Here is a 21,224-nt window from a genome sequence, read left to right as displayed (position 1 = left end):
CTCTGTGCGGCTGCGCAGTACAATACTTTACTCCTACTCGGGCTTCCGGACGCCAAGACAGACCTCTACCGCCGAATTTAAAGAGACAGTCAATAGTTATTTAAAATAAGACAATCTGCAACCATTGTCTCTAAGGTTGTTTTCGGAGCCTTCGTTTTTCGGGGCTCGATATCGGCTATTATTTTTTCGCGATAATGACGTTCCATCAAAGTCGCATCGAGTAGTAGCGTGATTGACATTAACCTCCATTCTGGTGGATTTTCCGTCTTTACGTTGTGCGGAGACTGTCCAGCTAAGCAAGTAGCGTTAAACGTTGCTTGCAGGCTGGCTCCCCGGCCAAAGGGGAGATTTGTCGGCTAGCCAACAACTGGAGATAGACCAAAGCTTCCTTCTTGTCAAGTTGTGGTAACAGTTAGTGGCTTTAAGCCTCCTGTCGCCGGGATAATGGCGAAGATACAGGCACATAGCAACACGAAGCAAATAAACCAAATTCAAGACAAGCCTTACGTTGTGACACAAAAGCAAGTGCAACAACAACACTTCCAAAAACTGAAGGTAAGGGGGCGAATGGGAGAAAGGGGAAAAGTCCTTCTCGGAGTCAGAACCATTTTGTTGCTCGGATCGTTGCATGGTATTTGCGGCTTTCTCTCTCTCTCCCTCTCTCCCGAGTCACAGTGCCAAGTGTAAAAGCAAAGGGCTAGCTAACAGTAGTTAGCTTGGACGCCTGCGAAAAGTGAATCGTTCGCTAAATACCCCGAGTAAACGAAGGGTAGACTCGGGGGAAAGATTGAAATAATGAGCCGAAGTCATCGCCGTGGAGACACACACACATCGTAGCTGTTCTCCTATCCACATTGTGGATCGTAGCCACCGTGAGCTAACTCCGACCTGTTCGAAGTTCCCCCTTGTTCGTTTTCACCCACCCTGAACAAAGTGGAGGACGCGAGCTGGGTTAGCTCCAAACGACTAGTTCATTAGGTTAGCTGGCTCATTAAACGCTTATTGGGATTATTACTACACCCAGTGACAGTGACCCATTAGTCCAACTAGCCAGCGCGCCACTGTTGACTTGTGAGACTGTAACGTTATGCATAATACGTGTTGTAATGATATGTAGTCGTTGCAAGACGGGCAGCTGTTGTGGTAGTTATTGTTAAATCACTGGTTTTGGACAAGCGTAGGCTAGGCTAATCCTCGACAGTCGTGGGTTTCTAATTACAATGCTTTGTGTGTGTGTGTGTGTGTGTGTGTGTGTGTGTGTGTGTGTGTATACGTGTGTGTGTATAAATACGTGTGCGTGTGTGTGTGTGTGTGTGTGTGTGTGTGTGTGTGTGCGTGTGTGTAAACGTTTTCATTTTGGGTTATGGTGGTGGTTCTGGTCGTAGCCACCGCACACAAGACAAAAGCGCAGTGCTGTTTGTGTACACTTTTGTTTGATTATTTATATTTTCCATTGCGCTACTCGGCGGTAACGCTACTGTAGTTATTCATGCGTCGCGTCACTTGTCAATGGATCACAAAACGAATGTGTAGTTGTCGGTACTTGCTCCGTTTGCAAATGGCATGAAGGAAATACAATAAAGCATATTTTTTACCCCACCGTGGTTAGAATTTCAATCGCCTGTGTTATCACACACGGGGTGGCAACGTTATCAGACATGAACTCTCAGGAGACAGCTGAAATGTTGCTATGCCATTGTCATGTTAAACCGCGCAGTGAAGCCAAGACTGACATCACTTCTGCTCAGACGGTACTGGCATGCTTGTGTTGATTTCTATTTGTGTCTCTTATTCGATCTCATAGGTTGAAGATGCCTTGTCATATTTGGACCAAGTCAAAATACGATTTGGAAATGACCCTGGAATATACAACAAGTTTCTCGACATCATGAAGGAGTTCAAATCACAGAGGTATTTATCATTTGCACATAGACAACATTGCCTTTGTTCAAGAGAATCGCTCAACATGACACTCATTGTAAAATATTTTCCTGATGCTTTGACTCAAAGATGACGTGCAAACAATTCAAGTAGAGTATACAGAATAAAAATATGTATTTTTAACAACTTGATGTATTTAAAATATTTATCATATCCTTCTTTCGTTGGAGCATTGTGTCCTTAGTGTTAATTATAGAAGGCTTTATCTGAGTTGATTCATATCTTGTCAGTTAGGTCTCTTTCTGAAACACTCTTTCTTTATACACTACATTGTGGCTAATTTAATTAAATGACTTCCTCTCCAAAACATTGCACCACTAAGAATAAACTGGAAACTCTGCCCATTCTCCAATAGCATCGATACACCGGGGGTGATAAATCGTGTGTCACAGCTCTTCCATGGGCACCCAGACCTGGTCTTGGGCTTCAATGCCTTCCTACCACCTGGGTATCGGATAGAGATCCCCAAGAACGGCATGGTTTTCCTGCAGTCTCCCTTCTCGACCCAGGTGAGTTCCTCCACAGCTTTAATGGGCCTAGGCTCTACTCTGAGGAGCACTATTAATGCAGGAAACAATGAATCATCTGGTACGGTGCCTGACTTGTTGTGTGAAAATGCTCCTCTTGTGTCTGGGACTGGTTGACATTTAGCAGTAACGTAGGACAGGGACACATTACATGGCCCAGTGAAGTTTCTTCAGAAACATTCCTTGTCAGTGCACACTCTAATGTTCCCTGTTTTTTTTTTATTTAGATCTAGCATAGATCTTAATAATAGCCCTTTTTTTTTAGTAGCTTCACCTGACATACCATAAAGAGAATATTACATATTTATCCAAACATAATGGTAACATAAAAAAACGTCCTGTTGCCATCTAAAGTTCAGTTATGATCCTCAAAGAAACCAAATGGTGCCATACAGTTTTCTGTGAATAATGTTCCTTCACTTGCAGCGATTACCTAACTGCTCATTAATAGGTGTAGGATGTCTTGCTCAAGGATGGTTATAGGTAGACTCAACTAAGAGTCCTCTCTGCTGGGAGTCCGACACAATAACCACCCCCATTGCATACCGTGCAATGGGTGCCCTGTGATTAACTCTTCTTCATCCCTTTTTCTCCGTCACCCAGGCTACCCAGCATGGAAAGGCCATCTCCAGTCCCACGTCCGCCACCCCATCTGGCAGTACCTCGGCAGCCCACACCGAGGCAGGCTCTACCCAGGGCACGGACGCCACGGTGGCCCCATCGGACACCTTGACCTCCTCGACCGCCGCCGCCGCTACCAACACCACCACCTCCTCCTCCTCCTCCACCGCCGCCGCCGCAGCCACCACTCCAGACACCCCCAGCCGACTCTCCCTCCCGCTGGCTGGCAGAGACGGCCAGAGCCAAGCGTCCGCCACCTCGGCGTCGCCCCCTGCCTCAGAAGCTAGCCCCGTCGAGTTTGACAGCGCCATTAGCTACGTCAACAAGATCAAGAACCGCTTCCTGGACCACCCGGAGATCTACCGGTCCTTCCTGGAGATCCTGCATACATACCAGGTATTGACAGCTACGGTGAGCTGAAGTCACGTGCAACCGTGTATACTCAGATATCTCTTTATGCAGGTGTGTTTGTGCTCAGTAACAAAAAACAGTGTTTTACCAAAGCACAGTGTTGGTCAGTATATTTGACTACCAGCGATTAAGGGCCCTGGGTTAAAATGCAAATATCCGCAGGCTACCTTGAGGCATCCCTGAGTCAGATGCCTGACCGGCTTATTATTTGCAATCCAATAATATGGTAAATGGAATGCATTTATATAGGGTTTTCTTAAGCAGTTGCCACTAAAAGTGCTTTTACAATATTGCCTAACATTCATACACACATTCACACACCGACGGCGGTGTCAACCATGCAAGGCAACAGCCCGCTCGATGCGAGTAGTTAGGGTGAGGTGTCTTGCTCGTGGACCCCTCGACACTCAGCTAGCAAGAGCCCAGGATGGAACTAGTAAATTGCGATGGCTTAAAATGCCTACAAAAATGTGTAAATTGTTAATAAAAAACGGGCAATGATTTTACAATGTGTGTTATTTGAACCCCCATCAGAAGGAGCAGCTGGAGGTGAAGGAGGGGCGGGGTAACCGGGTCACCAGCGGGATGACGGAGGATGAAGTGTTCTCCAAGGTGGCCAGCCTCTTCAAGGGCCAGGAGGATCTGCTGGCCGAGTTCGGACAGTTCTTACCGGACGCCAAGAGATCTCTGGTCAGTGGACTTTAAAAAATAAATAAAAAATGTATTACTTAAGTTGTGTAGCATTTTATCCTAGCGATCTTTGTTGCGTACGGGGAATGGGTTAACCTAGCGATTGTTAGTGCTTGGCACTGGTTTCTATGAATATCATTACTGTACTGACAGCGATATATTGTTGCCTCTCTTTCTTCTGATAAATGTACATATTGTAAGCCGCTTTGGATAAAAGAGTCTGCTAAATACCCTAAATCTAATTATAATGTTGTCATGTTGGGTGGGATGGAAAAAGACACTGATGCTGAAACGATTAGCGTGGCAAACAGAAAATGGGTCAATTATTTTTGTTTGTTTATTTTTTTACATCGCTGGGGATGGTGCACGTATATTGTTTGCAAATATGCTTTTACTTTCGATTTTTTCAGATAACGTATGAAAAATAATATACACGCAAATGTATGGACACGACTTGTTGGTTGAGGAATAGTAAAAAAAAATGTAAATATTGTAACTATAGCTTTATTGTGTGTAGCTTCAAATGGAGAACCCCTCCCCCCTCATAAAAAAACTCACTAAAATGACATATACCTCTACTTTTCTACTATTTAGAAAATAATCGTATTCATTCTTTTGCTGACTCATATTCAAATTTCTAGTAATGTTTTTGATTCAATTAACAAAAGGTGTCTAAAGGTGACTAAAACTGCATTTTTCAGACACGGATCCACCAGTTGAAATCCTCCCCATGTACTAAGCACCGTCTACTTCCTCTGCCACAGTTTACAGGAAGCTCCCTAACCGGGGGGAAGGAGCCTCTGAAGAGGCCAGATGAAGACGACATGATGAGCAAACAGAGCAAAAAGAGGCCGAGGCCCATGCTGCTGACGCACATGACCCCGCTGCTCAAGGTACGGCACACAGTGGACGAGGAACCATGGAGGAATACTAGTTGTAGTAACATGGAGCATTGGTGCAATGCATTTTTCACTGAGTTGCTTGCTATGCCCGCACACCTATTAAAGTAGCCGTTATTGTTAAGTTCACCATATGATTACTGCACCGCAGGATTTGATCATGGTTTCAGAAATAAATGGAGGTATCCGAGCCATTTAAAAATAAATGTTTTATGTTTATGTGCAAAGCTACCTCGGTATTGTTAAACCTTGTAGTGAATGTGCTTTACTGCTTCAACTCCAGGTGGTTCACTGTGTGTGTGTGTGTGTGTGTGTGTGTGTGTGTGTGTGTGTGTGTGTGTGTGTGTGTGTGTGTGTGTGTGTGTGTGTGTGTGTGTGTGTGTGTGTGTGTGTGTGTGTGTGTGTGTGCGCGCTTCTTAGTTTCATAAAGAGTTGACTTACCACAATGAAAGTGTTAATGGGGAACACACCTGTTTAATAATAGTGGACTTGAAGACTCAGATATATACACTCAAGAATTATGTTCCCCCGATTCTAAAGCCAATACGTTGTGCTGTTTTGGTCCTTCCCATCTGGGCAATGATTGACAGCCTGCAGCCGTAAGCCTGTCTTAAGCAACAGTGCCTCAGAGCCAATGATGTTGAGGCTCTGATGGAGGTCGCAGACCTTGTGTGTAAAATCCCATTGTGTGGGTGCACCTCTCCTGCTAAAATCCTCATGGTCAATCATTTTTACGTTTTGAGTTGGACTGAGTCATCTGGTATAGCGCAACAGTACCAGTAAAGCCGGTCTTCAGCTGACTGGGATAAGGGAATTTCCTGTAATTCGGGAATACAATGAAATTATCCCCAGGCAATCAAAGTGTGACATTACACTGCAAAAGATGTGACTCTAACTGTAACTAGCATAAAGGGAAAGTAACCTCCTTTTGGTTCTTTATCATTCATCATTGAGGATAATAATTTTGGCTGTATTTTACTTTTCAGAAAAAGATGAAGTATTCATGTACCAAAGATCAGTCCTTTGCCTCGGTTGGAAAACATGGAGTCTTGCGCGAGTTCACTTTCTTTGATAAGGTGAGGCATTATTTTCCAACTCAAAAGTTTTTAATGTGGGTGAATTTCATTCATTCATTCTTGGTTTTGACAAATTCAATTTATCCCTTCCCGATATGTGTCGCCTTAAATTATCTAGTCACGTAAGCCTAATGCACTCTTCAAGGTTACCAATGATTGCTTTTTTTTTTTTACCCCTTTTCTTTCGGTTTTCTCACACTCAGGTTCGCCGCCTGTTCAAGAGCCAGGAAGTGTACGAGAACTTCCTGCGCTGCATCGCCTTGTTCAACCAGGAAGTGGTCTCGGGAGCCGAGCTGCTGCAACTGGTCACTCCGTTCTTGGGGTGAGAGCACTGAGAAGCATTTAGACGGGAGAACGACTGGATGGTGGATAACGATGCATGTGATGGCCGACTTAGGAGCGACTCAGTAATTATATTGCCTCTGAGAAAGTGGAGAATGCACCAACACCTCTGTCTAAGGGCTTATAAAAGAGGCACGGTGATATTACCGCAGTAAAGGGCAGGCAAGGCTGAGCATACTGCTTTGTTGGATTTCTCTATGGTATTATGAGCATCTTGTATCATTTTCTGAGCGAACCAAGCCCTCGGAAGTATTTCTGTCGATGGTACGGCTATGTGCAATGAACATTTTATTTATATTCATACTGACCCCATATAATCGTGAGGTCCCCCGGTCGCCCTTTTTTTTTATATATCGACGCATCATAAGGTCATCTTTAATGTTTCATCTCCATGCAGGAAGTTTCCGGAACTCTACAGCCAGTTCAAGTCCTTCCTCGGGGACAAAGAGCTCGCTCACGGCCCATCAGGCCTGTCCGATCGCTACATGGAAGGGGGGGGGGGCCGCGAGGTGGACTACGCCTCCTGCAAACGCCTGGGCTCCAGCTACCGGGCGCTGCCCAAGACCTACCAGCAGCCCAAATGTAGTGGGCGCACTGCCATCTGCAAGGAGGTAGGTCCCTGTTTACCCGCACGGGGTCTCAAGTAGGACGCAAGGGGCTCTATTGATGTGACGGGGATTGGATGCCGATCAAGTTCCCCCCGAGTGCTTTTCGTCATTTTAACACGGATGTTATTTAAACCAATGTGCTGCATGACGGAAGTTGTTGCTGGTAGGCACAAAGAGAGGTAGTCTCCCACCTCACCTCTAACCTAACCTGTGATGGAGCGGGTTGCTCTGGAACAGATCACACGGCTCAAACCCTAACCGAATTAGCTTGTCATTGTCAATAAAGAGTAAGGATAATTAACTTGAGGAAACCAAGGAATGTACCAGTAAAACCAACTTACTATCTAAAATGCGGAAACAAACCACTTTCAGGAGGATTCACTTAAAATATATTGAATAAATAGGTCTGGCAGTTAATTAAATACCAACAATAGCATTAGGACTCATTTGGATGTTGAACGGCATTGCACATCCCCCGGGGAAAGAATCTCGGTCTTGCTCCCTGGTCCATGCTTGACTTGAAGAATAACTCTTTGCCCCACTGCAATAACCACACTGGCTCCGCTCAGTGCAACACGGACAAAGCAATTGGAGTAAAAGACTCTTGAAGGACATGCTGTTTTTCTCAAGTGGAACAACACAATTCCTTAAAAACAATAGGTTTCGAACAAAGCGCTGCATTTGTTATTATTACTCAATGAGATCGCATTTTACCCTATTTTGAGGACTTTTGACTCGGAGGTTTACGTTTCTGTGCGTCTGCGTGTGTGTGTCTGTGTAGGTGCTGAACGACACCTGGGTATCGTTCCCCTCCTGGTCTGAGGACTCCACCTTCGTCAGCTCCAAGAAGACGCCCTATGAGGAGCAATTGCACCGCTGCGAAGACGAGAGGTTTGAGGTATGCATGTCACGACAACGCGTCCTTCTCAGCGCTTCTTGGGCGCCTGCCAGAGGACCAGTTTTTCCTTTCGGTGCTACGTGGTTAGCCATGCTCATCTTTTACTTTCACTCTTTTGTAAGCCTTAATACCGGGAAAGGTACAACTGCTACAACCACATTCTTACCAATTGTTAGTACTTGGTTCTATGACCATCCTTACTGTTTCTCCCTCTTCTGACAAATGTACTTATTGCCAGTCGCTTCGGATAAAAGCTACATTTAAATGTACAGAGGTACAACAGACCTTTTCATATCGGTGATTCTTTGCATTAACTCCCCCCCCCCTAGCTGGACGTGGTCCTCGAAACCAACCTGGCCACCATCCGGGTGTTGGAGAGTGTCCAGAAGAAGCTGACGCGCCTGTCTCCCGAGGACCAGGACCGCTTCCGGCTGGACGACTGCCTGGGGGGCACGTCGGAGGTGATCCAGCGCCGGGCCGTGTACCGCATCTACGGGGACAAGGCCCCGGAGATCATCGAGGGGCTGAAGAGGAGCCCCATCACCGCCGTGCCTGTGGTCCTGAAAAGGTCAGCAGACACGCCTTGTCAATCCTCGTGTGATGTTATGCGTCCTCTTAACAGGTTCATGTTTATTTTTTTGTTTTTTTAATGAAGGAATAAAAGGCCTTCTTAATCAGCTCTGCTGTTAGTCTTGGGCCAAAGAACCCAAAGTGAAGGATCTGGGTGGCAGCATGGTTGGATAATGAGACGCTATCTTTGGTTTGAATACCAGACCTGGACTGTGTAACCTTTTCACCGCAGGTATCACGTTTGTTGACCGCAGTGATAACCGCAGTGAAAAGTGATTAGGAATGATGAGTGTTCTCCTCATAAAAGTCTCTCACCCACCATTCAAATCCAGCCATGGGATTTTTTTCTTTAAGTTTGATCCATTGACGAAAAGGCAAGGACATCTAATGTTCTACTGTAATGTATGCAACAGAAGTTACATTTTGGTGCAGCTTCAATGTTTTTTTTAAGGTATTAATAAATGATTTGACATTGTAAAATACCGGGCTCATTTCAGTGAGACAATGAAATAAAAGAGCCTTTGTTGTTTCCGAAGCAGATTGTCCGCACGTATGCATCATCAGAAGCACTTTATTAATAGAAAGCCGTTAGTCAGCAGCTGTGCATATGGAAACGCGCACGGGTTCACACAAAGGCCTCAATGTGTGCTTATGATAATGCACCGAAGTGCAAATCCGAACGCAACATGTCCTCGCACTTCTTGGAGCAGCATGTACCGTCGGCGTGGCGTGTGTCTTGTGGTGTTTCCAACCCAGCCGTCTACTCGCTCCCATACAGGTTGAAAGCCAAGAAGGAGGGGTGTGTTGTGGGGTGGGGTGGCGTGTGTCTTATAGTGTTTTCCAACCCGTCCGTCTTCTCGCTCCTACACAGGTTGAAAGCCAAGGAGGAGGAGTGGAGAGAGGCTCAGCAAGGCTTCAACAAGATCTGGAGGGAGCAGTACGAGAAGGCCTACCTCAAGTCCCTGGACCACCAGGGGGTCAACTTCAAGCAGAACGACATGAAGGCCCTTCGCTCAAAGAGCCTTCTGAACGAGATCGAGAGTGTTTATGACGAGGTGAATGTCCCGCTGAACGGCGTACGGGTTTAGTCACATTTTGAATTATGGAATATTTAACAAAAACAACGTCCACAATAAAAACCACCTGCTGATGTTGATTTCAAAGGAATGCCTGAAACAATATGGAGAAGTATTTCAAAGAGTTGTTTTGCATGCTGGATTAAGTCGAAGTAATTCATCAGGATGGTTCTCTAGATCTGTGACCAATAAGAGTTAGGGCGTGAAAAAGTGAGCACACCCAATACCGACTCAATATCGCTTCAGCTATTCTTTCAACAATCCTTGCATTTTTAACACACATGTAAATGGTCTGCATAAATACAGCGCTTTTCTAGCCACTCAAAGCGCGTTCCAATATTGCCTAACATTCACCCATCCATACACATACCGACGGCGGTCTCAAGCATGCAAGGTTACAGCCAGCTCATTGGCAGCAGTTGGGGTGAGATGTCTTGCTCATACTCTGTAGGAGGAGCCGGGGATCGAACTAGCAACCTTCCCCATGAGCCACAGGCTGTACTTCCTGCACAAGTGCTGCTGCTGCTCCAGATCCACTGTGAACTGACGCTCACTCTAGACGAAGGCATAACCTGGTTGCTAATAGTCAAAGCAGGCTTTGTGTCCCGGGGGTTCACGCAAACCCATTTACCCCCCTGGATTCAGATTAGTGAAAAAAAAAAAAAAATAGCTGGCTCATCATATCCTTTTATGTTCACGAGGGGAGCTACACTTCCTTTTTTGAACCATCCCTCCCTCTCTTTAACCCCCCTCTCTCTCTCTCTCCCCCCCCCCTCAGCGTCAGGAGCAGAGCACGGAGGAGGGGGGCGTCGGCCAGCAGGGCCGCAACGGCTCGGGCGCCGCCCTGGCCAGCGAGCCGCACATGGTGTTCACCTACGAGGACAAGCAGATCCTGGAGGACGCGGCGGCGCTCATCATCTACCACGTCAAGCGGCAGCCCGCCATCCACAAGGACGAGAAGGAGCACATCAAGCGCATCATCCAGCACTTTGTCCCCGACCTGTTCTTCGCCCGCCGCGGCGAGCTCAGCGACACCGAGGACTGGACGGACGAGGAGGCCGACGCGGAGGAAGCAGCGGCGGCCGGCGAGCGAGGCGCCGGGGATAGAGGAGGCGCGGGCCTCGGGCACCTCGGTGCCGCGGTCGCCCCTGCGGCGGCGGCAGCGGGCGGAGGGGCCCTGGCCCCCGGTGGCCAGACCCTGGCGGCCCAGCCCCAGCAGCTCAACGGGGAGTCCCGGCGGAGACGCTGCAGCCCCTCCCAGCCCACCGACGGCGAGCCCTCCCCCAGCCTCACCCCCACCGCCAGCGGCGCGGCACCCACTGCGGGAGGCGTCCCGTGCGCCGCCTCCACCTCCCCCACCCCCACCTCGACTACAGCCACCCCCACCACCACCACCACGGACCCCAGCGACCCCTCCCCCATGGAGACCGCCGCGGCACCACCGCCGCCGCCGCCGCCGGCGGAGAAGGTGGACCTGCGGGACCCCGAGGCGGAGCACCAGAAGGAGCTGGACGGCGTGTACAACCTGTTCTTCGTCAACAACAACTGGTACTTCTTCCTGCGGCTGCACCAGACGCTGTGCTCGCGGCTGCTGCGCGTGTACCAGCAGGCGGAGCGGCAGCTGCTGGCGCACCGCGCCGAGCAGAGTCGCGAGAGGCTGCTGCTGGCCGAGGGCCGGCGGGACAAGGCCTGCGACCTGGCCATGGAGCTGCGCCTCAAACAGCCCAGTACGTACGCCCGACGCCGCTCCACATGTTATAGAGATGTCCCCATGTCATTGTTTCTTTCCTGACCGTTTCCTGAACTCGAGTGTCAGTGTGATTATTAGCCGCTTATTGAAGGGTTCTGGGACAATGACAGCAATGTATAGTCGGCTCACTTACTCATCTCATCTCATCTTCATCCGCTTATCCGGGGTCGGGTCGCGGGGGGAGCAGCTCAAGCAGGGGGCCCCAGGTTCACTTACTATGAGATTATTATTTTTTTACATTTATAATCTCTAATTATACATTTGTATTCTAGTAGTTAAGCATCCATGTTTTTTGGTAGCTCAAACGCATGTAGATCGGAGATGACGCGTTTCCAATTCCAATTTCCGATACTGAACTCTGTCCGCTCAGTACGGGAGACGCTGGGTTCCAGAGTTCCCTGTCGCTGATGGGGGAGGTCCGACCTAATGAGGAAATAAGAGATCGAAAATGAGTTGAGCGACATATCTGCAGTTGTCTGGGAAAAGAGTGTTGCTTGAGCAAGCAATGTTTTAATAGAGGTGGTGGCCCTCATTTTTGTTTAAACGTCACAAGATCTTATCTTGTTAAGCAATAATACGCTCAAAAAGCTGATATCATGTTTTGGTAACATTTATGGTTAAAACGAGTGTGTCCGTTTCGTCCTCCTTAATGGGGATTTGAAGCAACAAGCCGGATATTGAAAAATATTGAACAATTTCCATGGCTCACAAACATTGTTAAAACTCTCTTTAAACAACAAAATGATAACAGCTTTTGGTGGCCGTTTTCTTGTATTTGAAGACATAATTGGACGACCAGGCTTTCCTGCCCATGTCTAAATGGCCTCAAATATTGGTAATGTTGATAGTCAGTATATTGTGCTTGGAAAACCTGCTCTAGAGGCGTCCTTCTTTCGCCGCCCTCTGTGGATTTAACAGACTAAACTAATATACAATTTCTAGAAGTCTCGACGTTGGATCTGTCCCAGGAACACGGTATTTTCTCGTGACATTTGAGTACAGTGTTTCCGGGGGACTTGGGGAGAACGAGGCTGAGGCAGGGGGCACCTGAGAGAAAAGGATGTAAATGTTACTGCCCCGGCCATCTGTTGGACCTCTCAATCTCCAAACAGAAGCCGGGCTCCTTGTTAATCTCTTTTTATAACCGTGCTGTTGTGGACACATCGCACCGTGATACTGTTAGTCCGCCATGTGTTAGAACCTACTGCGGCGTTAGAGTTAGAGAGGGTTGAGGCTCATGAGTTAGAGTGGGTTGGCCGGTAACCGGAAGGTTGCTAGTTCGATCCTTGGTTCCATCTCGCTGAGCGTCGAGGTGTCCCTGAGCGAGACACCTCACCCTAACTGCTCCCGACGAGCTGGCTGTCGCCTTGCATGGCTGACATCGCCGTCGGTGTGTGAATGGGTGAATGGTGGCCAATGATCGTAAAGTGCTTTGAGTGGCCACCGGTTAGAAGAGCGCTACATAAATGTGCTCCGTTCACCTTGACCATTGCCTGCTGGGCTAGCTCTGCTGCAGCGGGACTCTGTTTTAAACGCAGTCCGTGTGTGCCGCTGTCCGCAGGTGAGGTGGAGCTGGAGGAGTACTACCCGGCCTTCCTGGATATGGTGCGCAGCTTGCTGGACGGCAACCTGGAGTCCAGCCAGTACGAGGACACGCTGAGGGAGATGTTTACCATCCACGCCTACATTGGCTTCACCATCGACAAGCTCATCCACAACATCATCCGTCAGGTAGGCCCGCGGTGGAACGGACCCCGCGTCGTGTGCACTCGTTGCACTTGCTCATCTCGGTTAGCTCAAGAAATAATACAGAAGAGAATATATGTCGTTAGCGGAATTATGACGCATGCATTTTTAGTATCGGTGGTCCCAGTGGGAATTGAACTCACAACCACCGCGATGTTAATGCTGTTGCTCCTACAAATATGTTACACAGGGCCACAGAGTGTGAGTGGCCATGGAGTGGCACAGTTAAGTAGAGTGTTTTTGCGGAGACCTCTGGCAAAAATGATGCAGGCACCGTCACAAAAATGTGTCTACAAAACAGCCCCAACGCAGCCACATTAACAGTGATCTGGCATGCAGGCCTTGGCGGTTGAAAGAGAGAATAGAGTGATTCACAAAGAAACATTATTTCATGCTTATGCTGGTGGAAAATGTGACTACACCAGAGACATGAGACATTAGCAATCGTTTACAACATGGTTGACCGTCTGAATACATCCAGAAAAGTTTTGTGAAAGCACAAAGGATTTTTTTGTAAAGTATACCGAATGTAAGGTGTGCATACATTTTTCTTTAAGAAGGGTAGTTTAAAGGAACCCTTTTTTTTTTCTTTTTTTTTACAAATAAATGCTGAATGATAAAATTATTAAATTAAATCGCTTGTGTCGAAACATCCTCCGAGCAGAAAAGACAGATCTGAGGATGAAACGTTCTCAAGGTTGACGAGCGCTGGGTGGGAGGCTTTTATTATGCACGCACTCAACAGTTCACCCGTGTTAAACTGCAGTGGAACCGGTTACAAACCGGCTGGGACAAACGTTGCCAACAGCAGATGTAACATGATGGACGGGGAAGCAAGCGGAAGTCGTGCTTAGTAGATTACAAGCAAGACAATCGTGTTGACCTTTTTAACGAGAGACCCCTGGAGAGATTCAGAAGTATAAACAAGGCTTGAATGTCAACCCTGGTGTGTAAGAGGACATCACCCTGCACACAGGCTACAGCCTGCGCCTTTTATGCTAATGACTTTGTGTGTATGTGTGTGTCTGTGCGAGAGCAGCTGCAGCACCTGGTGAGCGACGAGGTGTGTCTGCAGGTGGCAGACCTGTACCTGGCAGAGAGGAAGAGGGGGGCTGCGGGGGGGAACCTGTCCTCCCAGTGTGTCCGGTCGGCCTGGGAGACCAGCTTCCAGTGGAAGGCCGAGAGAGTCATGGCCGAGGAGAACTGTTTTAAGGTGAGGGCAGATGATTCATGTGTTATGATGATGCACTAGGACACGTTCAATAGAGGGGGATTCAGTGGTTGGAATTAATAATAGCTTTATTTATAAAGCACCTTTCAAAACAAAGTTACAAAGTGCTTAAGAAATAAGAACAGGTCATCCAAGACAATAAGAACAATGCAATACAAGATATTACAAGATGAAATACAATAAAACAAGATCCAAAACATAAAATAAAACAGATTAAATAACCAAACAAACAAGGAAGGAATGTACTTGAAACGATGTAGACTTTTATTTCGGCCCTCATTCATCTCAGCAGCGATCGATGTAAAGCACGATCTCATCCCCATTGGGAGGGAACGGTCAGCGTAGGCTTTTGCTTTTGGTTTGATCCCGAACCAAAACGAAACTGAAACGATCTGAGGAGTGTTGGCTGGGATTGGAGCGGTTGGTTCCACCAGAGGGCACTGAGGTGACGATTCTGCTGCTGTGTGGTCCCCAGGTGATGTTCGTCCAGGACAAGGGCCACGTCTCCATGAGTGTGGAGCTCCTGGACACTGAGGAGGCCCAGGCGGACGACCCGCTAGACGTACAGGTACGTCCCGCGGACCGCCTGTGTGGGTGCGGCGTGTCTGCTGGTATTCACCACCCTGAACGTGACCCTGGAATCTTAAACACCTCTTACGCACTTATTGTATATTGTACGTCCTGGCTCTTAATGTATGGACTTATTGTATGTTGTACGTCCTGGCTCTTAATGTATGGACTTATTGTATGTTGTACGTCCTGGCTCTTAATGTATGGACTTGTTGTATGTTGTACGTCCTGGCTCTTAATGTATGGACTTGTTGTATGTTGTACGTCCTGGCACTTAATTTTATGCACTTAATGTATGTTTGTATGTCCTGGTACTTAATGTACGCACTTATTGTTGCACGTCCTTGCACTTAGAAATAGTACTGAGCATCATGCAGCATCTTATCCTATTTGTTCTATATAGGGAATGGGTTAACATGTCTAACGAATGTTAGTGCTTGGCACTTGAACATCCTTACTTTACCGACAGCAATATATATTGTCTCTCTTTCTTCTGACAAATATACTTATTGTAAGTCGCTTTGGATAAAAGCGTCTGCTAAATGTAAATGTTAATGTCTCTGTCTCCCCCATGCAGTGCCTCTCCAGCTACATGGAGCAGTTTGTGGGAGCCGAGTCCAGCCTGTGTTCTCAGGCCGACGGCTACTTCTTCAAGCCTGTCTTCCTGCCGAGGTAGGAGTCCATAAAACACTCGGAAAAACCTGTCGCACTTTTGGCGAAAAAGAGAAAGTGTTGTGTAAACTCGAACGAATAATGAGGCCTTTGACACGAATGGGTTAAGCTCCCTGAAGCCAGAGAACGGATCCGTCTTGAGACAGGCCTCAGGACTTTGATCTTCATGCGTCACCGCAATCATAGCTGTGTTTCATGGTTGTGCTACACGGGTCTATCGTTTAACGCGCGCTGGGGGGGAGGGCAGGCAGAGGGTAGAGGGGCAGGAGAGAGGTTCTTCCTGAGTCAGGGTTTCCTCAGCGCCTCACTTCTGGGGATGTTCATGGGAGGGTAAGTAACACAGCCTGAAATAGCGGGTAAAGGGGATAGTCGCTTCCTTTCAGTGTCCCAAGATGCCCCGCTCCTATTGGGTCAATCAGGTCCAGCCCTTGAATCTCCTTCCTCCAGATCAGCTCCAGTGAATCCATGGATCAGTCTTAGCTTCACTCCATGCTGCAGAGTTCCGATCTCTAGGTACAGGGCCGTTCCTTAGGCATGGGAAGGGACTGTCCACTTCCCAAGCACACCGATTAGCCAATCAGGGGGAGGGGTTAGAGCTGTGCCACGGAGGGCCACGATGCAGCAGGGGATGGTCGCACTGTCCCTCAATTACTTCCAGCAGCCTCTGTCTGTGTTGGAGTTGTTGCAGGCCCTGGAGGTGAAAACACCCCCGTCTCTCTGAGGAGAGTTTGGACTCCAGGGAGACTGCACAGCATGTGCTTTAACCATTTTCTATTTTCTATTGTGTCGATTATCTGGATGGCATTAGCTGTCCTCCACTCCTTTCATGTATCTTGAGAGGGGCTGATGCTGCAGAATGGATCGCCTTTTCGAAGATCAAAACGTTTTTCATATATATATTCATACCATTATCCTCTTACCATGACATAATCTAGGTCAGTCAATTTCGGATGAGTCAGGTCATATTTGATCATTTATTAGTCAGAGAGAGACGGTATAAAAATGAGCAATACAGTTTATCAATATAACAACATTTGAAGATTAGATTGTGTTGATGGTTGTAATATCAGCAAATTACTTGGCCCTTGAGGACACCTTCTCTTTCACTGTAGCCAGGGGGACACACACACGCACGCACACCTACTGTGCACAATAATACTCCTGTTTTAATGCACGAGTTCCTGATTGGCTGAGAGATGAGGGGGAGGGGGCTTGCAAGACAGTGCCGTATTTCTGAACCCAAACCCTGAATGTCATCCTCCTCTGCCCCCCCCCCCGCCCCAACTAGGAATCTGCGGCACTTCCGGCGCTGGCAGGTGCGGCAGGTGGAGGCCATGCGCTGCCGGAGGGAGTGGCACCGGCAGCTGGGCGTGGAGAACGCCGGCAGCCTGGACTGCCGCTTCAAGCTCAACACCCACAAGATGGTGTTCGTCATGAACTCGGAGGACTACATGTACCGCCGGGGGGCCCTCGTCAAGGCCAGGATGGTGAGTTACAGAGGCCCCAACGGGACTCGACTCACTCGCCGACGCTCCGGTCACTCATTTTGAATCTATTATCGCGGTTTACCGTTTAGTCCTTTGACTTTATCCGAAGCAGCCGACAGTGATTCAAATGTATGTCATTAGAGAGCAGGGAGAGGAAGAGTTATGGTTGGACGTCGACGCAACACGAGGGGGTTTACGTGCCCGTTACGTCCTTGCGTCCACCACAAGGGCCTGACGTGCGCCTCCCAAACATTATATCCTTGCGTCGAAGTCGACGCAGCAGAAAGGGCTGTGATTGGTCCGCTAACGTAAACCCGACGCAGAACCAAAGCAGGTTCACGTCTCTGTCGAAGCAACTGCGTGGTCATTGTGTAAACGTCCGACCATAACTCAACCTTAAGGGTCGGGGCATCCTGATCAAGGACGCCTCCCAGGTAAGATGCGAATCATTTACAGATCGACCCTCGGTACCTTTTACGCCAGGAGCAGCCCCTCCTCAGCCACCGTGACGCCGTTCAGCCCTCCACGGTTATTATTCGAACCGCCTTTCCTTCTCTCTCCCTTCCTTCAGTCGCAGCACAAAGTGGCGGTCACCCAGCACGAGCGCTTCGACAAGTGGCACCAGGGCTGGTTGGCCAATCACGTGAGCCCGTCGGCGGAGCGCTCGGTCCAGCGCTGGCTGATGGGGGAGGACGAGGAGGACATGATCCCCTGCAAGACCCTGCTGGTGGCCACGGAGCTGAAGGGCCAGGCGGTCAACAGGTACCAGGTGCACTACAGCGGGAGCAAACCCCCAGCCTCGCCCTGAGGAACCCCCAGGGGGAGAGACGGGACGTACAGTACATGACAACATCAGCACACGGACACACACACACACACACCCACCCACGCACGCACACACACACACACATGGGAAGGACTGCATGGAGCGCACATTCTTACACTACGAACAGACCTAAACACTCGCAGGCGGCGTTCTCGAGCCTACCTCCGCAAGGCGTTCACTCATTCACCTCCCCGCACTCCCACTCTCCCCCCTCCTCCCCCCCCTGAGGAAGAGGAGAGAATTACAATGTAATTCCTCCCGAGACGCACGACGGACTCACCGACCGCAGATGGCGTCCTTCGACAAGGTAGCCCCCCCCCCCCACCCCCCCCTCTTGTAGCCCCAGTAACACCACCAGTCCCTCGTGGGAGTGGGAGTCCGTGAATGAGTGCACAGCCGACAGGGGCCAGTGGAGAGTGAGAACGGGAGAACCAATGGGAGAGCCTCCCAGCCTGGGTGAACTTTGCCCTTACCGGTCTCTTGTGCCGGGTGTGCAGACCCCCGCCGCCGTCCCTCTACCCGGGTGCGGTGGGACAGCACACAGAAGCTCTTCACCACCATCCACACATGGAAGACCGTCCTCCCTTCTCTGGCGGCAATCAGTACTACAAGCTGTCTGGACTGATGGACACACAGACAGTGGAGAGATTAGGAGAAGAAAAAAAATGAAGAAGAAAAGAAAAATCATGGAGTTTGTTTTGGAAATGTGAATGTCTTTTTCTTTACTCTATTTTTTCTTTTCTTTTTTAAGTCCATCGTAGTTTTTAGCTTCAACGCCAGAGAGCCTTTTGCTTGTCGGATGGTCGGTTTATGTGTGTTTATACAGAGAGATACGGTTAATGTGTGTACGTATGTGTCCAGCTCTTTTCATTTCGTCTCTTTGTATGCACAGTACAAAGTGGACGACTCTAGTAATTGCAGTATTGCTGTATGTGCATAGATACAACAGTGATTCTGTATTTTATAAGTGCATTTACATGGGTATGTTGATCGATGCATCTAAAGATTATATGGTTCTTACGGTGTTTGCTGTCAGCCAGCTCTTGATGTTTTCATTTGGTTTATTATTTTTGTTTGTGGTTTTCTTTTCTCCTTTTTTTTGTGTAGTAGCGAATCTAAACAAGTTATCTAGGGTGACAATAAGTCCTTAAAAAAATTGGTTCAAATGGTATGAAACATCCAAATTATGTATCATAGTCTTGATTTCACCAAAATGTTTACTTTACTTTGTCTTCTTTTTGCATACTGACATTGAAAATAAAAGCAAGATATCAGTGTTAAAAAAAGAATGTATAACATTTATCCTGTATCAGTTATCATGAAATAAACAACGTAGTTGTGACCTTCTTAAATGTTGTCATGGTCTGCATTTGTTGTTTCGCTTTTATAATATATTTTTTTGTGTGCAAGGTAGTTCATTCAATAATTAGTTCAATAACACGCCCAAAACACTGATTGGCGTTTATGGCATATTACAGCATACAAGCCGATACGTGTTGCTTTGTGATATATGACGTATTGAAAGGAAAAATCAGGGTTTTATTTGTGGCCATAATGCATTGTTCGCTCGTACGTTATGGAAATACCAATATTGCTAGTCCTAAAGAGATGACTCGTACCAGGCAAGCAGACGAACTTGCGCGACATGTTTGTGTAGCCTACCGGTACATATTGGTATTATTCTTATGATTATTTGACTGCGGTATTTTTATGCTGTTTCACATGTTAGACTAACTAGGAGTCCTAAATTCAAACGAATAATTTAAATTAATTCAATATTGTATACATGACAATTCATGTAGAGGTAGTGACTCCTGAGAGTTGCTGGTGTTGTATTTCCTCGGACAAACGGATGAACAAAATGTTTGCAATGAGTTTCGGCTTTGGATATGGATAAACGGGGATTGAAAGAAGACACGATGTTGATGGACGGAGGGGTCGAGGAGGACGAAACGGAATGAAGTCCTGCAGGTGGGAAGGGCTAGCCTAGAAATCTAGACGCCCCTTGCGGCAGCAAATTTAATTTGGAGGCCTTCTGTCGTCGTTTTTCGCAGCTGGAAACAGAAAATGGGACAGGCCAATCAGATCGTGAGGGGCGGTATCGAGCCGAATGACGAAAGAGCTGCGACGGTTCCGTGTTGGGTAAACAATAATGGCTGCTGCTTCTGGCGAACAGCTGTCTTTCGACTCGGCTTTGGCCGCGACTCTTCAAGACTTGAAGTTATCATTTTCTTTCGGAAATGAACAAAGAACTGCACTGAAGTCTTTCCTGGAAAAGAAAGATGTATTCGGAGATATGCCGACCGGATACGGTACAAGTTTCGTCGTTGGTCTCCATTCTCTCAATCCACCATTCGCAACACTTGCCCATAGAAATTTCCGTCGCTATGACTACGTCACCTTCTTCGTTGCTCTGATTGGTTGTAGTGCTATCCTATTGCGTGCAGAGGGAACTTGAAAGACAACCGTTAATCCCACCCACACTGCCACCGTACGAGCCCAGACCCATTATCTTTCCGATATGGGTCTGGCTTGCCAGGCTAGGGAAGGGGCTCATCCGTGCGGGATCTTTGGCAGTTCAATGGGACTCAGCTCCCAGTTCCTCTAACGGTCTTCGATTCAAGAAAACAAGATTTATTTTTAATAAGAATACAGAAAAGTTAGGAAAAAAAAGTGTTGTTGAAATCATTGTACACTGAACAAAGTGAAATCATGAAATTAATCCAACGCGTGTTTAACAAACACTATATGTAGCTTATACACCAAAGGGTTATGGCGTGTGTTGGAGACATGAACGCTTTATTTTCGTACAAAGTTCGCTAAATTGTGAAAAAATAAATAAGAGACTGACCACATTTTGGTGTTTCAGGACTCGCTTTCTTTCTCAAGGATTCTCCTTGTTTCCTGGTTTACGTTTCAAACACTAGTCCTTTCTCTCAATTTTTTCTATGATCAGAATTCAAACTTGCTCAGGGTGAAAAAAAAAGAAGAATTATGAAGATGAGATGTAGACGAAGCCTCTATTGTGCTTTTTATTCAGTGAACCCCCGAACTTAAAGTGCACAGAACATTCAGTGAACCCGCTGAGTCGTTATTAACCAAACAGAAAAACAGTCCCTCACATGTACACAATAAACTCAAGGACTCAAACAATAGAAGAACAGTCCATTACATGAACACAATAAACACAAGGACTCAAACAACAGAAGCAGCAGACATGTTCTTTAAACCCATATTGTAATTATGTCATGTATTTAAAAATGTTAGGTCATATATATCCTCT

At 47.5% G+C, this 21,224-nt stretch overlaps 1 protein-coding gene across 3 annotated transcripts; it reads left to right on the top strand.

Moving 5' to 3' along the window:
• Window positions 1–24: 24 nt before the first annotated feature.
• On the top strand, window positions 25–19,293 carry sin3b (SIN3 transcription regulator family member B). 3 transcript variants are annotated; one of them, XM_030372453.1, is made up of 19 exons: window positions 25–555; window positions 1,805–1,911; window positions 2,297–2,450; window positions 3,072–3,485; window positions 4,035–4,190; window positions 4,955–5,083; window positions 6,076–6,165; window positions 6,369–6,487; window positions 6,905–7,118; window positions 7,897–8,013; window positions 8,343–8,581; window positions 9,455–9,638; window positions 10,438–11,386; window positions 12,971–13,140; window positions 14,195–14,368; window positions 14,862–14,954; window positions 15,534–15,628; window positions 16,917–17,115; window positions 17,687–19,293. In XM_030372453.1, the coding sequence occupies exons 1-19, from the start codon at window positions 445–447 to the stop codon at window positions 17,921–17,923; spliced, it is 3,951 nt and encodes a 1,316-aa protein (XP_030228313.1). In that variant the 5' UTR covers window positions 25–444; the 3' UTR covers window positions 17,924–19,293. The 3 variants fall into 3 exon arrangements, with proteins under 3 accessions (XP_030228313.1, XP_030228312.1, XP_030228311.1); XM_030372452.1 differs by having other exon boundaries at window positions 4,023–4,190; XM_030372451.1 differs by having other exon boundaries at window positions 3,072–3,500.
• Window positions 19,294–21,224: the final 1,931 nt, after the last annotated feature.

The sequence above is a fragment of the Gadus morhua genome, chromosome 12, assembly GCF_902167405.1.
Source record: "Gadus morhua chromosome 12, gadMor3.0, whole genome shotgun sequence".
In the NCBI taxonomy this organism is placed as follows: domain Eukaryota; kingdom Metazoa; phylum Chordata; class Actinopteri; order Gadiformes; family Gadidae; genus Gadus; species Gadus morhua.
Note: the sequence above shows the minus strand (reverse complement) of the source record. Positions and strands in the feature narration are given on the sequence as shown.

Coding starts and splice junctions, on each gene's coding strand:
- sin3b (XM_030372451.1), top strand. CDS start 445: ATGGCGAAGATACAGGCACATAGCAACACGAAGCAAATAAACCAAATT. Junction 8,014..8,342: donor GCGAAGACGAGAGGTTTGAG/GTATGCATGTCA, acceptor CCCCCCCCCTAG/CTGGACGTGGTCCTCGAAAC. Junction 8,582..9,454: donor GTGCCTGTGGTCCTGAAAAG/GTCAGCAGACAC, acceptor GCTCCTACACAG/GTTGAAAGCCAAGGAGGAGG.